The sequence below is a fragment of the Scyliorhinus canicula genome, chromosome 18 (assembly GCF_902713615.1).
Source record: "Scyliorhinus canicula chromosome 18, sScyCan1.1, whole genome shotgun sequence".
Classification (NCBI taxonomy): domain Eukaryota; kingdom Metazoa; phylum Chordata; class Chondrichthyes; order Carcharhiniformes; family Scyliorhinidae; genus Scyliorhinus; species Scyliorhinus canicula.
The window spans coordinates 70475281-70495415 of record NC_052163.1 but is presented as its reverse complement, the minus strand read 5'-3'; the positions used below and the strand labels follow the sequence as shown (position 1 = coordinate 70495415).

Sequence of the window (20135 nt, the reverse complement as noted above, 5' to 3'; positions counted from 1 at the left end):
ATCCCTGTATTGATCCTCTCAGAGCGAACTTTATTTTCTCCAGACTGAGAAATCCTACCATATCGCTGACCCACACTCCTGACTTCGGGGGCTCTGAGTCCCTCTATCTCAGTAAGATCCGTCTCCGGGCCACCAGGGAGGAGAACGCCAGGATATCGGCCTCCCTCCCCACCTTTGCCCCCGGATCCTCCAACACCCCAAATATTGCTAATTCTGGACTCGGAGTTACCCTACCTTCCAGGACTTGTGACATAACATCTACAAATCCCTGCCAGAATTCCCTCAGTTTCGGACATGCCCAAAACATATGAACATGATTGGCCAGGCTACCCTCACACCACCCACATCTGTCCTCCACCTTCTCGAAGAACCTACTCATCTGGGCTACCGTTATGTGGGCCCTGTGGACTACCTTGAACTGAATCAAGCTGAATCTAGCACAGGACAGCATTTATCCTTTTCAAGGCTTTTTCCCCCCACAGTTCGGTTTCCAGCTCTCAACCCTTTCTAGCAGTGTTTTATCTAGCACAAAGAAATCTATCCTGGAGTCCGCCTTATGTACATGGGAGTAGGATGAATATTCCCTGCTCCTTAGTCTCTCAAATCTCCAAGGATCTGCCCATCCCACACACTCCATGAACCCCCGCAGGTGCATTGCCATGGTTGATAGTTTCACCGACCTAACACTCGACCGGTACAATCTCGGGTCCAGGACCGTATTAAAGTCACCACTCATGATCAGCCAGTGCTAGTCAAGGTCTGGGATCTTTCCCAGCACCTTCCTGACAAACGCGACATCATCCCAGTTTGGGACATATATATTCACCATTGCCATTCCCTCTAGCTTCCCGCTAACCATAACAAATCTGCCTCCCGGGTCTGCCTCTATCTTCCCCACCTTGAATGTCACCCTTTTGCTAATCAGGATAGCCACCCCCCCCACCTTCTTTAATCTAATCTAATTTGGTCTCCCAGCTTCAGGCGTGTCTCCTGTAACATGGCCATGTCCGCTTTTAACTGTCTCAGGTGTGCGAACACACGGGCTCTCTTAACCGGCCCGTTCAGTCCACAAACATTCCACATAACCAGTCTGGTCGGGGAGGGGCCCTTGCGATCAGCTTTGACCTTTCCTAGGCCAGCTCCTAGCCAGTGTTCCGCAACTCGCTTGATCCGCTCCCTGGCAGCGACCACCATCTGATCTCCATCTCCAGTCTCCTAGCTGTCCCTTACCAGCAGTACGCCCCCCTCCCCCCCCCCCCCACTTCATCTTTCCTCAGCTCTCCACCCACTTTGCTCCTGTGAACTAGCTATCCAGCTAGCCCATCAGCTCCCACCCTCTGGCGTCAAAAAACCTGCCATCTGCCAGATTCTATCCTCTCTAAACATAGCACAAGCACTCACAGTAACAACAATCCCCTAAAGCAAACACACCATCCCCCAACGCGCAGGCAACAGGGGGATCCCTCTCCCTTTAACCGATTCTTATCAGTCCCATCACCTTCAAACAGAATCAAACACTGAGTGCTGAGCTTGTGGCATTTGAGTGCTACAGTGAGAGTTTGGTGACTGAGGGAGTATAAGGGTTCATTTTTATTTAAAGTCTAGTATTTCTTTTATTTAGTTAATTAACTTAAAAGTTGCTGTTTGATCTATAGGAAGGTGAATTTTGAATCAGCTTTAAACAAGGTTCTACTTGGACTTACTTGCAGCTGGAGCTTGTTAATTAGTTAATTGCATTAGACCAGTTTTTAGAAGCTAGAGTCACAGTATAAATAGGAGCTAGTTACAGTGCAGACTTTGTTTGCACTGAGTGCTGAGCTTGTGGCATTTGAGTGCTACAGTGAGAGTTTGGTGACTGAGGGAGTGCTGAGCTTGTGGCATTTGAGTGCTACAGTGAGAGTTTGGTGACTGGAGGAGTGCTGAGCTTGTGGCATTTGAGTGCTACAGTGAGAGTTTGGTGACTGAGGGAGTTAGGTGAGGAGGGAGTAAGGTGCTCCTTACATTTCATTTCATTTCCTATATTTATCAAAGAGCGTGAAGGGAGCCAGGAGTTTAGAGTACAGCTGACTGGAAGTAGAGTCGGAGGGCGGAGGTCCAGTTGGTCCACGGGGAAGCTAATTTTGTAAAGTAAGAGGGGATGGAGGCTAGGGCAGTTGCATGCTCCTCCTGTAGGATGTGGGTGGTGAGGGATACCACTGGTGTCCCCGCTGACTATACCTGCGGGAAGTGCACCCAACTCCAGCTCCTCAGAGACCGTGTTAAGGTACTGGAGCTGGAGCTGGATGAACTTCAGATCATCCGGGAGGCAGAGGGGGTTATAGAGAAGAGTTACAGGGAGGTAGCCACACCAAAGGTACTGGACAAGAGTAGTTGTTTCTGCGATTACACCACTTACCCGTTTGGCACAGGACCTGCTCCTCTGATTTTGTGCTGATAAGCTGCCAGGATTGCAGCCTGCTGTTCTGCCTCACGGACACTGTTCGGCAAAAGCAGCTGTCCTTTTAGATAGATAGGAAGTACCTGAAACACATCAGGAATGGGTTAACTAAATAAGAAGAATCAGTCACTTAAAAAGGTGAAAGTGCAGATGTCAGAGGTTTACCTGATTATAATGTACATCAACATAGAGGTCATTGTAAAAATGCAAAGGTTCTTTCCAAGTAATGCGTCGGAAATGAAGACTGATTGAGCTATCATCTAACAGGAAGTCAAAAATGTATTCATTCCATCTGATGGGCCGAACAACTACTCCTGCAAAGGAATAAAATACAACAGTGAGGAGGAGGATAAACTCTGTAATAATATGTCAAGATAACTTCTGTGTGTGTTTGGGTTTTGGAATGTAGCCATTTGGATTGACAAATCTGGCTTTCAATAGTCATGTGACTATAAGACCATAAGATCATAAGACATAGAAGCAGATTTGGCCGTTTGACCTGTCGAGTCTGTTCCACCATTCAATCATGGCTGATATGTTTCTCGTCCCCATTCTCCTGTCTTCTCCCCATAACCCCTGATCCCTTTATTAATCAATCTGTCTTAAACACACTCAGTGATGTGGCCTTCTGCAGCAATAAATTACAAAGATTCACCACCCTCTGGATGAAGAAATTCCTCCTCATTTGTTTCAAAAGGATAGTTCCTTCAATCTGAGGCTGTGCTGAAAGGTTCTGCTTTCTCCTACTAGTGGAAACATCCTCTCCATGTTCACACTATCTAGGCTTCTGTAAGGCAGTGACCCAATCCTGGAATCAAACCCAAGTCCCTGGCACTGTGAAGCAACAGTGTCACTGTGCCACCAGATGTATGTCAGTTCTCTACCTCTGTCTTTATTAGGCCGACCTTTACCTCCTTGTGTTTCTATATCCTCTCTCTTTATCTCATTTCCCCTTCAGCATCTAACCATTTAACCCCCGTTTCCTTGTTCTACTTCTCGTGCATCTTACGTATTTTAGTGCTTACCTCTAACCTCCTGAGTGAATACATTCCTCTGTTGGTTTTTTAAGCTTAGTGATTTTCACTCACCATTATCCTTGTCAGCAAAGAGGGAAAACTCCTTGGCTTCTCCAGAGTCATTAATCCCAATATCAGCACAAATTTCCATCAGCACGTCATTGCCGACCTATAATTATAAGGAAAGCAGTGTGAGCATATTTCTCAGTTCTAGGGCCAGCAACAAAACCTGTTGATCTGTTCAAGTCTGGAAGGTGCTCATATACACATACAGGGAACTCAGTATTAACTTTAAGATGTTTCTCCAAAATCCACCTGAAATTGAAAATATTTGCAAAGACAGCAGGATTCTTATTATTCATTCTAATTCTTTAATTTTTAAAGCAGCCTTGGTGTGAGAACCCTGTTTGTAAGTGGAAGACTGAATTTTACAGTCATTGCAATAAGAGATATCGGCATTGTTATGTTAGGCTTGGGTTAGATACAGAGTAAACCTCCCTCTACAGAGCTGGGACCTTTGCTGTTCAAGTATATATAAATGATTTGGAGGAAAATGTAACTGGTCTGATTAGTAAGTTTGCAGACGACACAAAGGTTGGTAGGATTACGGATCGCGATGAGGACCGTCAGAGGATACACCAGGATTTAGATTGTTTGGAGACTTGGGCGGCGAGGTGGCAGATGGTGTTTAATACGGACAAATGTGAGGCAATGCATTTTGGACGGTCTAATGCAGGTAGGGAATATACAGTGAATGGTAGAATCCGCAAGAGTAATGACAGTCAGAGAGATCTGGGTGTACAGGTCCACAGGTCACGGAAAGGGGCAACACAGGTGGAGAAGGTAGTCAAGAAGGCTAAGAGTGAGTTTGGGAATTTGAAGCTAGGTGGGAGGAGATGCTTTTTATCCCTGGTAAGTGACTGATAAGTAGTTTTCTTTTTTTTTCATTGGTATATTTTTTTTCTTTGTTTTTTCTTGGAATTGTAGTTGTATAAGTTAACCAAAGGTTTAATACATGGCAGGAGAACCCAGACCCATGTCATGCTCCTCATGTGCGATGTGGGAGCTCAGGGAAACGCCCACTGTCCCTGGCTCCTTCACGTGCAGGAAGTGTGTCCAGTTGTAGCTCCTGTTGACAGCTCTGGATGGACTCACTTTGGAGCATCCGCGATGCTGAGGAGGTCGTGGATAGTACATTTAGCGAGTTGGTCACACCGCAGGTGAAAGTTACTGATGGAGATAGAAAATGGGTGACCAAAAGACAGAGCAAGAGTAGGAAGGCAGTGCAGGTGTCCCCTGCAGTCATCTCCCTGCAAAACAGATATACCGCTTTGTATACTGTTGAGGCAGATGGCGCACCAGGGGAAGGCAGCAGCAGCCAGGTTCATGGCACCGTGGCTGGCTCTGCTGCGCAGCAGGGCAGGAAGAAGAATGGCAGGGCTATAATGATAGGGGACTCAATCGTAAGGGGAATAGACAGGCAGTTCTGCGGTCGCAATCGAGTCTCCAGGATGGTACGTTGCCTCCCTGGTGCAAGGGTCAAAGATGTTTCTGAGTGGCTGCAGGACATTCTGGGGAGGGGGTGGGGGGGTGGGGTGAACAGCCAGTTGTCGTGGTGCACATAGGCACCAACGATGCAGGTAAAAAACGGGATGAGGTCCTACAAGCTGAATTCAGGGAGTTAGTAGTTAAACTAAAAAGTAGGACCTCAAAGGTAGTAGAACATAGAACATTACAGCGCAGTACGGGCCCTTCGGCCCTCGATGTTGCGCCGACCTGTGAAACCATCTGAAGCCTATCTGACCTACACTATTCCATTTTCATCCATATGTCTATCCAGTGACCACTTAAATGCCCTTAAAGTTGGCGAGTCTACTACTGTTGCAGGCAGGGCGTTCCACATCCATACTACTCTCTGAGTAAAGAAACTGCCTCTGACATGTGTCCTAAATCTATCACCCCTCAATTTAAAGCTATGTCCCCTCGTGTTGGTCATCACCATTGAGGAAAAAGACTCTCACTGTCCACCCTATCTAACCCTATGACTATCTTATATGTCTCTATTAAGTCACCTCTCAGCCTTCTCCTCTCTAACAAAAACAACCTCAAGTCCCTGAGCCTTTCCTCGTAAGACCTTCCCTCCATACCAGGCAACATCCTAGTAAATCTCCTCTGAACCCTTTCCAAAGCTTCCACATCCTTCCTATAATGTGGTGACCAGAACTGCACGCAGTACTCCAGGTGCGGCCGCACCAGAGTTATGTACAGCTGCAGCATGACCTTGTGGCTCCGAAACTCAATCCCTCTGCTGATAAAGGCTAGCACACCATATGCCTTCTTAACAGCCCTATTAACCTGGGTGGCAACTTTCAGGGATTTATGTACCTGGATGCCGAGATCTCTCTGTTCATCTACACTACCAAGAATCTTGCCATTAGCCCAGTATTCTGCATTCCTGTTACTCCTTCCAAAGTGAACCACCTCACACTTTTCCGCATTAAACTCCATCTGCCACCTCTCAGCCCAGCTCTGCAGCTTATCTATGTCCCTCTGTATCCTATAACATCCTTCAGCACTATCCACAACTCCACCGACCTTCGTGTCATATGCAAATTTACTAACCCATCCTTCTACACCCTCTTCCAGGTCATTTATAAAAATGACAAACAGCAGTGGCCCCAAAACAGATCCTTGCGGTACACCACTAGTAACTGAACTCCAGGATGAACATTTGCCATCAACCACCACCCTCTGTCTTCTTTCAGCTAGCCAATTACTGATCCAAACCGCTAAATCACCTTCAATCCCATACTTCCTTAAAACTCAATAAGGTTTGTGAGGCATGACCTACCCTTCACAAAACCGTGTTGACTATCGCTAATCAACTTGTTCTTTTCAAGATGATTATAAACCCTATCTCTTATAACCTTTTCCAACATTTTACCCACAACCGAAGTGAGGCTCACAGGTCTATAATTACCAGGGTTGTCTCTACTCCCCTTCTTGAACAAGGGGACAACATTTGCTATCCTCCAGTCTTCCGGCACTATTCCTGTCGACAAAGACGACATAAAGATCAAGGACAAAGGCTCTGCAATCTCCTCCCTGGCTTCCCAGAGAATCCTAGGATAAATCTCATCTGGCCCAGGGGACTTATCTATTTTGACATTTTCCAAAATTGATAACACCTCCTCCTTTTGAACCTCAATTCCATCTAGCCTGGTCGACTGAACCTGAGTATTCTCCTCGACAACATCTCAGGATTGCTACCTGTGCCACGAGTTAGTCAGAGTAGGAATGTCAGGATAGATAGGATGAATGCGTGGCTCGAGAGATGATGCAAGAGGGAGGGATTCAAATTCCTGGGGAACTGGAACCGGTTCTGGGGGAGGTGGGACCAGTACAAACCGGACGGTCTGCACCTGGGCAGGACTGGAACCAATGTCCTGGGGGGGTGGGGGATGGGGCGGTATTTGCTAGAGCTGTTGGAGAGGGTTTAAACTAATGTGGCAGGGGGATGGGAACCAATGCAGGAAGTCGGAAGGTAGTAAAACATGGACAAAACAAAAGGCAGTAAGGGGGAAAGTGTGAGGCAGAAAAGCCATAGTCAAAAATCAAAAAGGGCGACAGTACAAGGTACAGTGACTGAGGGGAGCTCAGTGAATAGGCCCAGTAATACTAAAAGGAATAAAATGGGAAGTAAAAACGTAAATGGTAAGCGATGCGGCAAGTTGTTACATGAAGATATGGGTTCAACGACAAGGAAGATTAGGAGAGGTTACTGATCGAGATGTTAAGATTCAAAAGAGGTATAAAAGCCAACATAAGTGTACTTTACCTGAATGCTCCTAGTATTTGGAATAAGGTAAATTAGTTGATGGCGCAAATCATTGTAAATGACTATGATTTAGTGGCCATTACTGAAACATGGTTAAAGGATGGTCAAGACTGGGAGTTAAATATCCGAGGGTATCAAACTATTTGGAAGGACAGAGTGGCTGGTAAGGGATGTGGTGTAGTTCTGTCATTTAAGTATGACTTCTGGGCAATATGGGGCTGGTTCAGCTCACTCGGCTAAATCGTGGCTTTTACAGCAGAACAAGCAGGCCAGCAGCATGGTTCGATTCCCGTACCAGCCTCCCCAGACAGGCGCTGGAATGTGGCGACTAGGGGCTTGTGACAATAAGCGATTTTCATTTCATTTTTCAATAGTAAGAGATGACATTGGTGCTATGAAGGATAAGGTTGAATCCATTTGGGTTGAAATCAGGAACAGTAAGGCGAAAAAGCCACTGATAGGAGTAGTTTATAGGCCACCAAATAGTAACATTATGGTGGGGCAAGCAATAAACAAAGAAATAACTGATGCATGTACAAATGGTACAGCAGTTATCGTGAGGGATTTTAATCTACATGTTGATTGGTTTAACCAAGGCAGCCTTGAGGAGGCGTTTATAGAATGTATCTGCGATAGTTTCCTAGAACATTATGTAATGGAACCTACGAGGGAACAAGCGGTCCTAGATCTGGTCCTGTGTAATGAGACAGGATTGATTAATGATCTCATAGTTAGAAATCCTCTCAGAAAGAGCGATCACAATGTGGTGGAATTTAAAATACAGATGGAGGGTGAGAAGGTAAAATCAAACACTAGTGTTTTGTGCTTAAACAAAGGAGATTACAATGGGATGAGAGAAGAGCTAGCTAAGGTAGACTGGGAGCAAAGATTTTATGGTGAAACAGTTGAGGAACAGTGGAGAACCTTCCAAGCGATTTTTCACAGTGCTCAGCAAAGGTTTATATCAACAAAAAGAAAGGACGGTAGAAAGAGGGAAAATCGACCGTGGATATCTAAGGAAATACGGGAGAGTATCAAATTGAAGAAAAAAGCATACAAAGTGGCAAAGATTGGTGGGAGACGAGAGGACTGGGAAATCTTTAGGGGGCAACAGAAAGCTACTAAAAAGCTATAAAGAAGAGTAAGATAGATTTTGAGAGTAAACTCGCTCAGAATATAAAAACAGATAGTAAAAGTTTTTTAAAATATATAAAACAAAAAAGAGTGGCTAAGGTCAATATTGGTCCTTTCGAGGATGAGAAGGGAGATTTAATAATGGGAGATGAAATGGCTGAGGAACTGAACAGTTTTTTTGGGTCGGTCTTCACAGTGGAAGACACAAATAACATGCCAGTGTCTGATAGAAAGGAGGCTATGACAGGTGAGGACCTTGAGATGATTGCTATCACAAAGGAGGTAGTGATGGGCAAGCTAATGGGGCTAAAGGTAGACAACTCTCCTGGCCCTGATGGAATGCATCCCAGAGTGCTAAAAGAGATGGCTAGGGAAATTGCAAATGCACTCGTGATAATTTACCAAAATTCACTAGACTCTGGGGTGGTCCCGGCGGATTGGAAATTGGCAAACGTGACACCACTGTTTAAAAAAAGGAGGTAGGCAGAAAACGGGTAATTGTAGGCCAGCTTAACTTCGGTAGTAGGGAAGATGCTGGAATCTATCAAGGAAGAAATAGCGAGGCATCTGGATGGAAATTGTCCCATTGGGCAGACGCATGTTGATAAAGGGCAGGTCGCGCCTAATTAATTTAGTGGAATTTTTTGAGGACATTAAAAGTGCAGTAGATAATGGGGAGCCAATGGATGTGGTATATCTGGATTTCTAGAAAGCCTTCAACAAGATGCCACACAAAAGGTTGCTGCATGAGATAAGATGCATGGCATTAAGGGTAAAGTAGTAGCATGGATAGAGGATTGGTTAATTAATAGAAAGCAAAGAATGGGGATTAATGGGTGTTTCTCTGGTTGGCAATCAGTAGCTCATGGTGTCCCTCTTGGATCAGTGTTGGGCCCACAACTGTTCACAATTTACATAGATGATTTGGAGTTGGGGACGAAGTGCAATGTGTCCAAGTTTGCAGACGACACAAAGATGAGTGGTAAAGCAAAAAGTGCAGAGGATACCGGATTTCTGCAGAGGGATTTGGATAGGTTAAGTGAATGGGCTAGGGCAGGGGTGGGCAAACTACGGCCCGCGGGCCGCATGCGGCCCCCCAAAGGTCTTTATGCGGCCCACCAAGATCAAGTCATTAAAAAAATAAGGCTAATGGGGGGGGCTGTTGGGTTACTGGTACAGGGTGGATACGTTGACTTGAGTAGGGTGATCATTGCTCGGCACAACATCGAGGGCCGAAGGGCCTGTTCTGTGCTGTACTGTTTTATGTTCTATATGAGGCGCCCAGAATCATAACCGGGTGAAGCGCCATTTTTTAAAAGTAGAGAAAATGAGGGCTAAAGGCAGGATGCCGCCGGGGGAAGCGCTGAGGTATATGCCGCATGCTAATTGGTTACAACCGGGACTATTAATTAATATACTATGCGGCCCTTAAAAATTGTGAATTTCTGAATGTGGCCCTTGCACGGAAAAGTTTGCCCACCCCTGGGCTAGGGTCTGGCAGATGGAATACAATGTTGACAAATGTGAGGTTATCCATTTTGTAGGAATAACAGAAAAAGGGATTATTATTTGAATGATAAAATATTAAAGCATGCTGCTGTGCAGAGAGACCTGGGTGTGCTAGTGCATGAGTCGCAAAAAGTTGGTTTACAGGTGCAACAGGTGATTGAGAAGGCGAATGGAATTTTATCCTTCATTGCTAGGAGGGATGGAGTTTAAGACTAGGGAGGTTATGCTGCAATTGTATAAAGTGTTAGTGAAGCCACACCTGGAGTATTGTGTTCAGTTTTGGTCTCCTTACCTGAGAAAGGACGTATTGGCGCTGGAGGGCTGAGGGGGTTGGATTACGAGTGGAGGTTGAGTAGACTGGGACTGTACTCGTTGGAATTTAGAAGGATGAGGGGGGATCTTATAGAAACATGAAATTATGAAAGGAATAGATAGGATAGATGCGGACAGGTTGTTTCCACTGGCGGGTGACAGCAGAACTAGGGGGCATAGCCTCAATATAAGGGGAAGTAGATTTAGGACTGAGTTTAGGAGGAACTTCTTCACCCAAAGGGTTGTGAACCTATGGAATTCTTGCCCAGTGAAGCAGTTGAGGCTCCTTCAATAACTGTTTTTAATATAAAGATAGATAGTTTTTTGAAGAATAAAGGGATTAAGGGTTATGGCGTTTGGTTCGGAAAGTGGAGCCAAGTCCACAAAAGATCAGCCATGATCTCATTGAATGGCGGAGCAGGCTTGAGGGGCCAGGTGGCCTATTCCTGCTCCTAGTTCTTATGTTCTAATGGCATATGGCATGCCTGGGCATTGAGTATAAAAATTGGCAAAGTCATGTTGCAGCTGTATAGAACTTTAGTTAGGCCACACATGTGTTTCATTCTGGTCGCCATACTACCAGAAGGATGTGGAGGCTTTAGCGAGGGTGCAGAAAAGATTTACCAGGATGTTGCCTGGTATGGAGAGCATTAGCTATGAGGAGAGGTTGAATAAACTCGGTTTGTTCTCACTGGAACGACGGAGGTTGAGGGGCGACCTGATCAAGGTCTACAGAATTATGAGGGGCATAGGCAGAGTGGATGGCCAGAGACTTTTTCTCAGGGTAGAGGGGTCAATTACTAGGGGGAATAGGTTTTAAGGTGCGAAGAACAAGGTTTAGAGGAGATTTACGAGGCAAGTGTTTTTAAATAGAGGGCAGCGGGTGCCTGGAACTCGCTGCTGGAGGTGGTGGTGGAAGCAGGGACGATTGTGATGTTAAAGGGGCATCTTGACAAATTCATGAATAGGATGGGAATAGAGGGAGACGGACCCTGGAAGTGTAGAAGATTTTAATTCAGACGGTCAGCATGGTCGGCACAGGCTTGGAGGGCCGAAGGTCCTCTTTCTGTGCTGTACTTTTCTTTGTTCTTTGTACACTGTCACATTAAACAACATTGGAGCAGGAGCAGCACGTGTGATAAAGCTTCCTTTCGGCTGACCCTTCAAACACTCCCAGGTCAAACACTCCCAGGTCAATATGCGTTAGGTACAGAGTAACGCTCCCTCTTTGTCCCTGTTTGGAAGGGTGTTGGTGACAGAATGATGCATCTTTAAGAACTCTGTTGTCTTCGTAGGTTAATTGCAAGTCTTCATTAACTACTAGAAATATTTCCACAGGTACAGTGAAGGGTACAGGCTAGGAACAATCTCCATGTTTCGGTCTTTACACATCTCTGCTCATCATCAGCCTGACTCCGGGCCTTCTTATATCACTGTACTCAGTCCCACTTTAGCCAGGTATGTGCCAGACCTTATACCACAGTCCCATCAAGATGTTTTAAACCAAACCTTAGAAGTGTGCCATTATAACACGAGTTTGACATCAGAATTATGATCAGAATGAGATTAAAAACAGCAAATGATTAATGTTACAGAACAAGAATGAAATTGACACTTCAATGTCACTTGGGGGAAAATGGAGTGTTGTGGAGTGGAAAATGGAGTGGAACCTTTGGGTTCCAACATGGCATCCAATGGGCACTTGCACATTTCTTGTGAAAAGTATGCCAGTAGCCATCTTGGGAAAAAGGTTAACGTATATGCACTGAACATCCACCAAGAGTATGCAAAGCAGGCAGATTATGGCATCAATCAGCATGCAGTGTTAATTTGCTGCCAGACATGTCATTTTGAAGTTGGATAGTCGCACTCGTAACCTTGCATTCAGCATTAAAAATTATAGAATTAAAGAATTTACAGTGGAGAAGGAGGCCATTGGGTCCATCGAGTCTGAACCGGTCCTTTGGAATAGCACTCTACCTAAGCCCACACCACTACCCCGTAACTCCATCCAACTTTTTTGGACACTAAGGGCAATTTAGCATGGCCAATCCACCTAACCTGCACATCTTTGGACTGTGGGAGGAAACCGAAGCACCCGGAGGAAACCCACGCAGACACAGGGAGAAAGTAGTCACCTCAGACAGTGACCCAAGCTGGGAATCGAACCTGGGACCCTGGAGCTGTGAAGCAACTTTGCTACCACACAAGTGCCAAAGGGGTAATTAAAACTTGTATTGGCACAATTCTACAAGTATTTCTGCTTCCTTATAGTTGTTTGAAGTTTCAGAAGTGATAGAGTTGGTACTGAAGGATATTTTTGCTCACTTCAAGGCTCCTGTACAGATCTGTTTATTCCAGACAGGAGCATACTAATAGACATTCCCCTTGGAATTGAGTACAAATGGGAGAATGAGCACAGACCACACAGAACAGGACAAGCTATTAGAAGAGGGAGGAGGAGGAGGGGAAGAAGCATCCAGCAAGAGTCCACCAGGTCTTCCAGTTTCTGGATGGTCTTACTCCAATGTACCTTGGAAGTCCTGATCACACAGAAATTGCCTGGGAAATTTCAATATCCATTGGACAATTCTCTTTTAGAACATAGAAAATACAGCACAGAACAGGCCCTTCGGCTCACGATGTTGTGCCGAACTTTTGTCCTGGATTAAGGACAAATTAATCTACACCCCATCATTCTACCATAATCCATGTATCTATCCAATAGCTGCTTGGAGGTCCCTAATGTTTCCGATTCAACTACTTCCACATGCAGTGCATTCCATGTTCCAACTACTCTCTGGGGAAAGAACCTACCTCTGACATCCCCCTATATCTGCCACCATTCACCTTAAATTTATGTCCCCTTGTAATGGTTTGTTCTACCCGAGGAAAAAGTCTCTGACTGTCTACTCTATCTATTCCCCATATCAACTTATAAACCTCTATCAAGTCGCCCCTCATCCTTCTCCGTTCTAATGAGAACAGGCCTACCACCCTCAACCTTTCCTCACAAGACCTACTCTCCATTCCAGGTAATTTCCTGGTAAATCTTCTTTGCACCTTTTCCAAAGCTTCCACATCCTTCCTAAAATGAGGCGACCAGAACTGCACACAGTACTCCAAATGTGGCCTTACCAAGATACAGTTGCATCATCACCTCACGGCTCTTAAATTCAATCCCCTTACTAATGAACGCCAGCACACCATAGGCCTTCTGCACAGCTCTATCTACTTGAGTGGCAACTTTCAAAGATCTATGAACATAGACCCCAAGATCTCTCTGCTCCTCCACATTGCCAAGAACCCTACCGTTAACCCTGTATTCCGCATTCATATTTTTCTTTCCAAAATGGACAACCTCACACTTTCAGGGTTAAACTCCGTCTGCCACTTCTCAGCCCAGCTGGAGAATTCTCCAAAACATTAAAGTCGTAGAATTTGACTGATTGCAACTCACTACCAGACTAGTTACCCAGGAAAATCTGTTCTAACTCCTGGACAACTAAGACTCTCCACTGGACTGAATGCTCCCCCCGCCCTCCCACCTGACTGCCCTCCCCGACAATCCTCCTGACCCCGTGCCTCCCCACTGGACCACGTGACTGAAACCCCCTAACCCAATGACAACTCCCGAACCAACTAACCCGCTGACTACATCCCGACAACTGTCTCAATGCAGCCTGCTACTTAACACCCCAACACTCCTCCCGAACCAATTACTTCCCCAAACCCCCTGACTAGCCCATGGCCCCCTGAATACCCACCTCTGAAAATACTCAATTCCCCTGACTCCCCAACTGCACCCCAACCCCAAATACTATCCCGACTTTAAAAAGCCCCCACCCACACTCAGCTACCACTACGCAGCCCAACTAGCACACATACCTCTACCCCAACTAATAATAATCTTTATTGTCACAAGTAGGCTTACATTAACACTGCAATGAAGTTACTGTGAAAAGCCCCTAGTCGCCACACTCCGGCACCTGTTTGGGTACACAGAGGGAGAATTCAGAATGTCCAAATTACCCAACAGCACGTCTTCCTGGACTTGTGGGAGGAACAGGAGCACCCGGGGGAAACCCACTCAGACACAGGGATAACGTGCAGACTCCGCACAGACAGTGACCCAAGCCGGGAATCAAACCCTGGCTATGTGAAGCAACAGTGCTACCGAACTGTGCTACCTGAACTTTAAGGACCTGGATTTAAATTCTTCAGTTGCTCTGGTGGATTTGAATTCATGTAATTGGATCATTTGTCCATAATTACTAACCCAGTAATCTCACAACTACGCTTTCCTCTCCCATCACCTAAAATAACCAAGGGGAAGGCGAGGAGGTGTTGGTCATGACAATTAGCAGGAGTCAGAAAAATAGCAACAGCGCTGTGATTGGGCCGCATGGTTGCATTGTGGTTAGCACAATTGCTTCACAGCTCCAGGGTCCCAGGTTTTATTCCCGGCTTGGGTCACTGTCTGTGCGGAGTCTGCACGTTCTCTCCGTGCGTGCGTGGGTTTCCTCTGGGTGCTCCGGTTTCCTCACACAGTCCAAAGATGTGCAGGTTAGGTGGATTGCCCATGATAAATTGCCCTTAGGTGTCCAAAATTGCCCTTAGTGTTGGGTGGGGTTACTGGGTTATGGGGATAGGGTGGGGGTGTGGACCTTGGGTCGGCTGCTCTTTCCAAGAGTCGGTGCAGAAGACTTGATGGGCTGAATGGCCTCCTTCTGCACTGTAAATTCTATGATTCTATGATCGGTTTCATTTCAAATCATGAGAATGCTGCCTGTTGAAAATCAAACCAAGATGCTCGCCTTTGCAACATGATCGTCCTGGTATTTTTCCCAAAGCACTTCTCTTCTCTCAGACATGGTTGGTAGGATATTCCATTGGGAGGCTCCTTGATGTCAGCAGTGGTGCTTTTTTTAGTTCTCATATTTTCACAAAACTGATTTAAGTGCAGTTTCTGGTGTTGCAAAGGCACTTTTCAGCAGACAGGTGAACCCAGGTTGTGGGGAGGAGGAGGCGGTTGTGAGATTACAGCACTCAGTTCAAAAGGTGAATTCCTGGTCACAGAGAACATGAAATCTGCTTTCAGGAGAAACCACCAATGTAATAACCAGGAAAATATTTAGTGTGGATTTAAACTGTCTGACGATCATTTATTTGGGGACTTTCTGATCTCCACACTGCAAATTACATGCTCGAAGCTAGGAATAAATCATGTGGAAAACCCATATCCTAACATGCAATGTGATAACTACTGCATCCAATGTAAAATGTAGACAATTGAAAAAGCAACCAAGGTTTCGCAAAAGGTTAACAAGCCTAGCCAGTAAAGGAAATTAACCATCTCAATCTGAAAATAGCACATTCCAATGCATGTCATTACACAAGTGATTTTCTCTGCTCAGTCTCCAGACATACCGAAAAGGGCCTGATCTTGGACGGGTGCTCCAACTTCCCAGGCAGGTACACAAGAATTCTCCGAGAGTTGCGTCCTTTCTGTCAGATAAAGAGAGCATAATTCAAATTATAGGTGTTTTACAGTGCTACCAACCAATCAAAGCATGAGGGGCCCTTTTGCAGCTGTTCAGGGACCAAAGAACTGTCCCACTTTGATGGTCAACCTGTAGAGTGTCCATTGACTCTGTTCAGCAATTCTACGTCATAATAGTGGGCGGCATGATAGCACAGTGGTTAGCACTGTCACTTCACAGGTCCAGGGTCCCAGATTTAATTCCCGGCTTGGGTCACTGTCTGTGCGGAGTCTGCACGTTCTCCCCTTGTGTGCGTGGGTTTCCGCCGGGTGCTCCGGTTTCCTCCCACTGTCCAAAGACGTGCAGGTTAAGTGGATTGGCCATGATAAATTGCCCTTAGTGTCCCCCAAAAAAGATTAGGCTGGGGTTACTGGGTTAAAGGATGGGGTGGTGGTGTGGGCTTAGGTAGGGTGCTCTTTCCAAGGGCTGGTGCAGACTCGATGGGCGGAATGGCCTCCTTCTGCACTGTAAATACTATGATTCTGTGATTCTATGACTGGTATGTGACCCTTCAGACCCTGGGTAATGAGAAGTGTCCAGTCATAAGAGCTTGTACCCAAAAAATCCATAGAATCAGATTCCCTTTGATTTGTTTCTTATTCTTGTGGAAGTTTGCTGCCCATCCTGAATTGCCCTTGAACTGAGTGGTTTGCTGGGAATTTCAGAGGGCAGTTCAGAGTCAATCACGTTTGCCATGGGCTGGAGTCACATGTAGGCCAGACTGGGTGTGGATGTCCGATTTCCTTCCCTAAAGGATATTAGTAAACCAGATGGGCTTTTATGACCAATGTCAATTTCATGGTTACCATTTCCAAGACTAGATTTCAATTCTAATGTTTTGTTATTAACTGAATTTAAATTTAATTAATTTGGTTTGAACCCATTTGAACCTCACAGCATTAACAGGGGGTTGGGGGGGGATTCTCCGTTTCGCCGGCTGGTCAATGGGGCAGCCCCACGCCGTCGGGAAACCCCTGGGCTGCCGGCCAAATGGAGAATCCCAACGGCAGAGAATTCAGCCCTGTGTCTCTGGATTACGAGTTGAGTAATGTTATCACTACACTTACCATGATAGCTTCCAATTCAAGTCTGGATGGAGAGTGTCGCCGGCCCCCAAATTGCAACGTGCGATGTATATTGTCCTGACAAACCTTTGCTATTGCTGAGAAAAGAAACAATAGACTAAAGTTAGTGTTTGCAACTGAGCTATATTTCTCTAAACTGCATAAATTTGTCCTTTTAGACATTCTCTGTGATACTGTGCAAGAGATTGAACAACCTATTATGGTTATAACTATCAGGAAACACTGAACAGGCTGGGGCTCTTTCCTTTCGAAAAAAGCAGGTTGAGGGGTAAACAAATAGAGGCTTTTTGATGCGACCATCAATTCACACAAAACCAGTAGAAGTAAACTGTGGCTTTAATCAACTAGAACAGTGCCTGCCTGTGACTGGTCTGCTAATGAGAGCTGCCTACATTGTGACTGCTCTTTATACTTCCCCTCAAGGGGTGGAGTCAGGGGCGGAGCCCACACATGCTACATTATAGGCAGTACCATACAATGGCCCATAGGTGGAGCCCACATGGGCAAAAGCGTAATACTGTACAGATAATCACATGGTGAATTGTTACAGCAATACATTCACCACACTTTTAAAATTGTGAAAGGGTTCAACAGGGTTGACATAGACACGATGGGTAGAATCTTTATTGATCTGACTGGCGGGAAGTAGTTTAGTCAGAAAATGTTAAGGAACCTACAATTTGGGATTTCCTCACACACTATGGAGCTTTATTTTCTTTGTTCTTTCTTGGAAAATAGGCGACAGGTTTAAATAAAGGTTCTGGATCGGCGCAGGCTGGGAGGGCTGAAGGGCCTGTTCTGTGCTGTAATCTTCTTTGTTTTTGCTTCTGCAACCTCCCTCTGGCAACGCGTTCCAGGCACACACCATCCTCTGCGTAAAAAATCTGCCTCACACATCTCCTCTAAACTTTGCCCACGGAGCTTAAACCTCTGCCCCCTAGTGACTGACCACTCATAGAATCATAGAATTTACAGTGCAGATGGAGGCTATTCGGCCCATCGAGTCTGCACCGGCTCTTGGAAAGAGCAACCGACTCAAGCCCACACCTCCACTCTATCCCCGCAACTCAGTAACCCCACTTAACCTTTTCTGGACACCAAGGACAATTTATCATGGCCAATCCACCTAACCCGCACATCTTTGGACTGTGGGAGGAAACCGGAGCACCCGGAGGAAACCCGCACAGACATGGGGAGAACGTGCAGACTCCACACAGACAGTGACCCAAGCCGGGAATCAACTCTGGAACCTTGGAGCTGTGAAGCAACTGCGCTAACCACTATGCTACCGTGCTGCCCACTCCACCCTGGGAAAGAGTGCCGACCCATCCACTCTATCCATGTCCCTCAAAATCTTGTACACCTCTGATCAGGTCACCCCTCAACCTCTGTCGTTCTAATGAAAAATAGCCTCTCTATTCAGCCTCTCCACATACCTAACACCCTGCAGACCAGGCACACCCTGGTAAACCTCCTCTACACCCTCTCCAAAGCCACCACATCCTTCTGGTAGTGTAGCGACCAGAATTGTGCGAATATTCTAATTGCAGCCTTCCCAAGGTTCAGCAGCAGGACTTACCAGTTTTTATACTCAATGCCCCGTCCAATAAAGGCAAGCATTCCGTATGCTTTCTTGACTACCTTGTCCACTTGTGTTACCACTTTCAAAGATCTGTGGATCTGCACATCCAGATCTCTCTGTCTTTCTATATTCCTAAGAGTTTTGCCATTTTCTGTATATTTCCCCTCTATGTTAGATCTACCAAAATGCACATTAGTTCAGACTAAACTCCATTTGCCATTTCTCTGCCCAAGTCTCCTATCTATCCATGTCCTGCTGTATCTCTGACAATCCTCAACACTATCTGCCACTCCCCCAACCTTGGTGTCATCAGTGAACTTACTAATCAGAGCAGTTACTACAAACAACAGAGGCCCCAGAACAGATCCCTGTGGAACACCACTAGTCACAGACTTCCATTCAGAAAAACAACCTTCTACTGTGACCCTCAGCTTTTTGTGACTGAGCCAGTTCTGTATCCATCTTGCCACCTCACCTCTGATCCGTGTGACTTCACCTTTTGTACCAGTCTGCCATGAGGCACCTTGTCAAAGGCTTTACTGAAGTCCACGCAAACAACATCCACCGCCCTCCCCTCATCAATCATCTTTGTCACTTCCTCAAATAACTCAATCAAGTTAGTGAGACACGACCTCCCTTTCACAAAACCATGCTGTCTATCGCTTATGAGTCCATTTGTTTCCAAATGGGTATAAATCCTATCCCTGAGAATTCCCTCCAATAATTCACCTACTACCGACGTGAGGCTCACTGGCCTATACTTTCCTGGATTATCCCTGCTACCTTTCTTAAACAGCGGTGCCACATTAGCTATTCTCCAGTCCTCTGGGATCTCACCTGTAGCCAATGTGGATACAAAGATGTCAGTCAAGACCGCAGCAATTTCCTCCCTTCTTCCCTCAGTATTCTCGGGTAAATACCATCCAACCCAGGAGACGTATCTACCTTAATGCCTTTAAAAACACCCAATAGCTCCTCCTTTTTGATGTCAATGTGACCCAGACTAACCACACATCCTACCCAAGAATCATCGTCCACAAAGTCCTTTCTTTGGTGAACACTGCTGCAAATTACTCCTTTAGTACGTCACCCATTTCCTCTTCCCCCACTGTCCTTAAGTGGTTCAATCCTTTCCCTGGCCACCCTCTTGCTTTTTACATTTGAATTAACAGCTTGGCTTCCAGTCAGTCAGCGAGCCAATCAATACAACAGCAGCAATTGCACTGAGGAGGATTGATGGAGATCGGATATGAGAGAGGCTTGGCAGGGATGGGAGGGGGGGAGGGAGGCAGGAGAGCTTGATTGGGTGCAGGGTTTGATCCAAAAAAGGAGGTTGTCTATCAGCAGGGATGAGATGGTGGGTGTGATCAGAAGATGGTCGGGGAGGCAGTGGAGGGCGGGAGGGTTGGGCTGATGTTCCCAGTTAGAATTTTGTGTGAGGAGCTGGGGTTGGTGGAGGTCTGGAGACCTGGATGGGAAAAGTGAAATTGGAGGCCATGTGGTGGGATCAGGGGCTTCGGAGGGAGGAGACTATCAGCATGACATGAGGGCTGATTGTGGAAACTTCTCAGACCGAGAGCTGAATCAGATGATAGGTATGAAGGCACTTATCCTCTGAATCCACCAAGTCCTCGCCTTGATGAAACTGCCACATTTCCTCACAGTTGGGAAATCCAGCT

At 46.0% G+C, this 20135-nt stretch overlaps 1 protein-coding gene across 1 annotated transcript in view; it reads right to left on the bottom strand.

The window, feature by feature from the left end:
- myo15b (myosin XVB) overlaps positions 1-20135 on the bottom strand; it is a 709406-nt gene that overhangs the window by 54795 nt on the left and 634476 nt on the right. Inside the window, exons 58-62 of the mRNA XM_038776546.1 lie at positions 16857-16951; positions 15677-15754; positions 3526-3622; positions 2603-2751; positions 2396-2520 (exon numbers count right to left, since the gene is read on the bottom strand). Of these exons, the coding sequence (XP_038632474.1) occupies positions 2396-2520; positions 2603-2751; positions 3526-3622; positions 15677-15754; positions 16857-16951 (544 nt within the window). The remainder of the gene's footprint in view (positions 1-2395; positions 2521-2602; positions 2752-3525; positions 3623-15676; positions 15755-16856; positions 16952-20135) is intronic.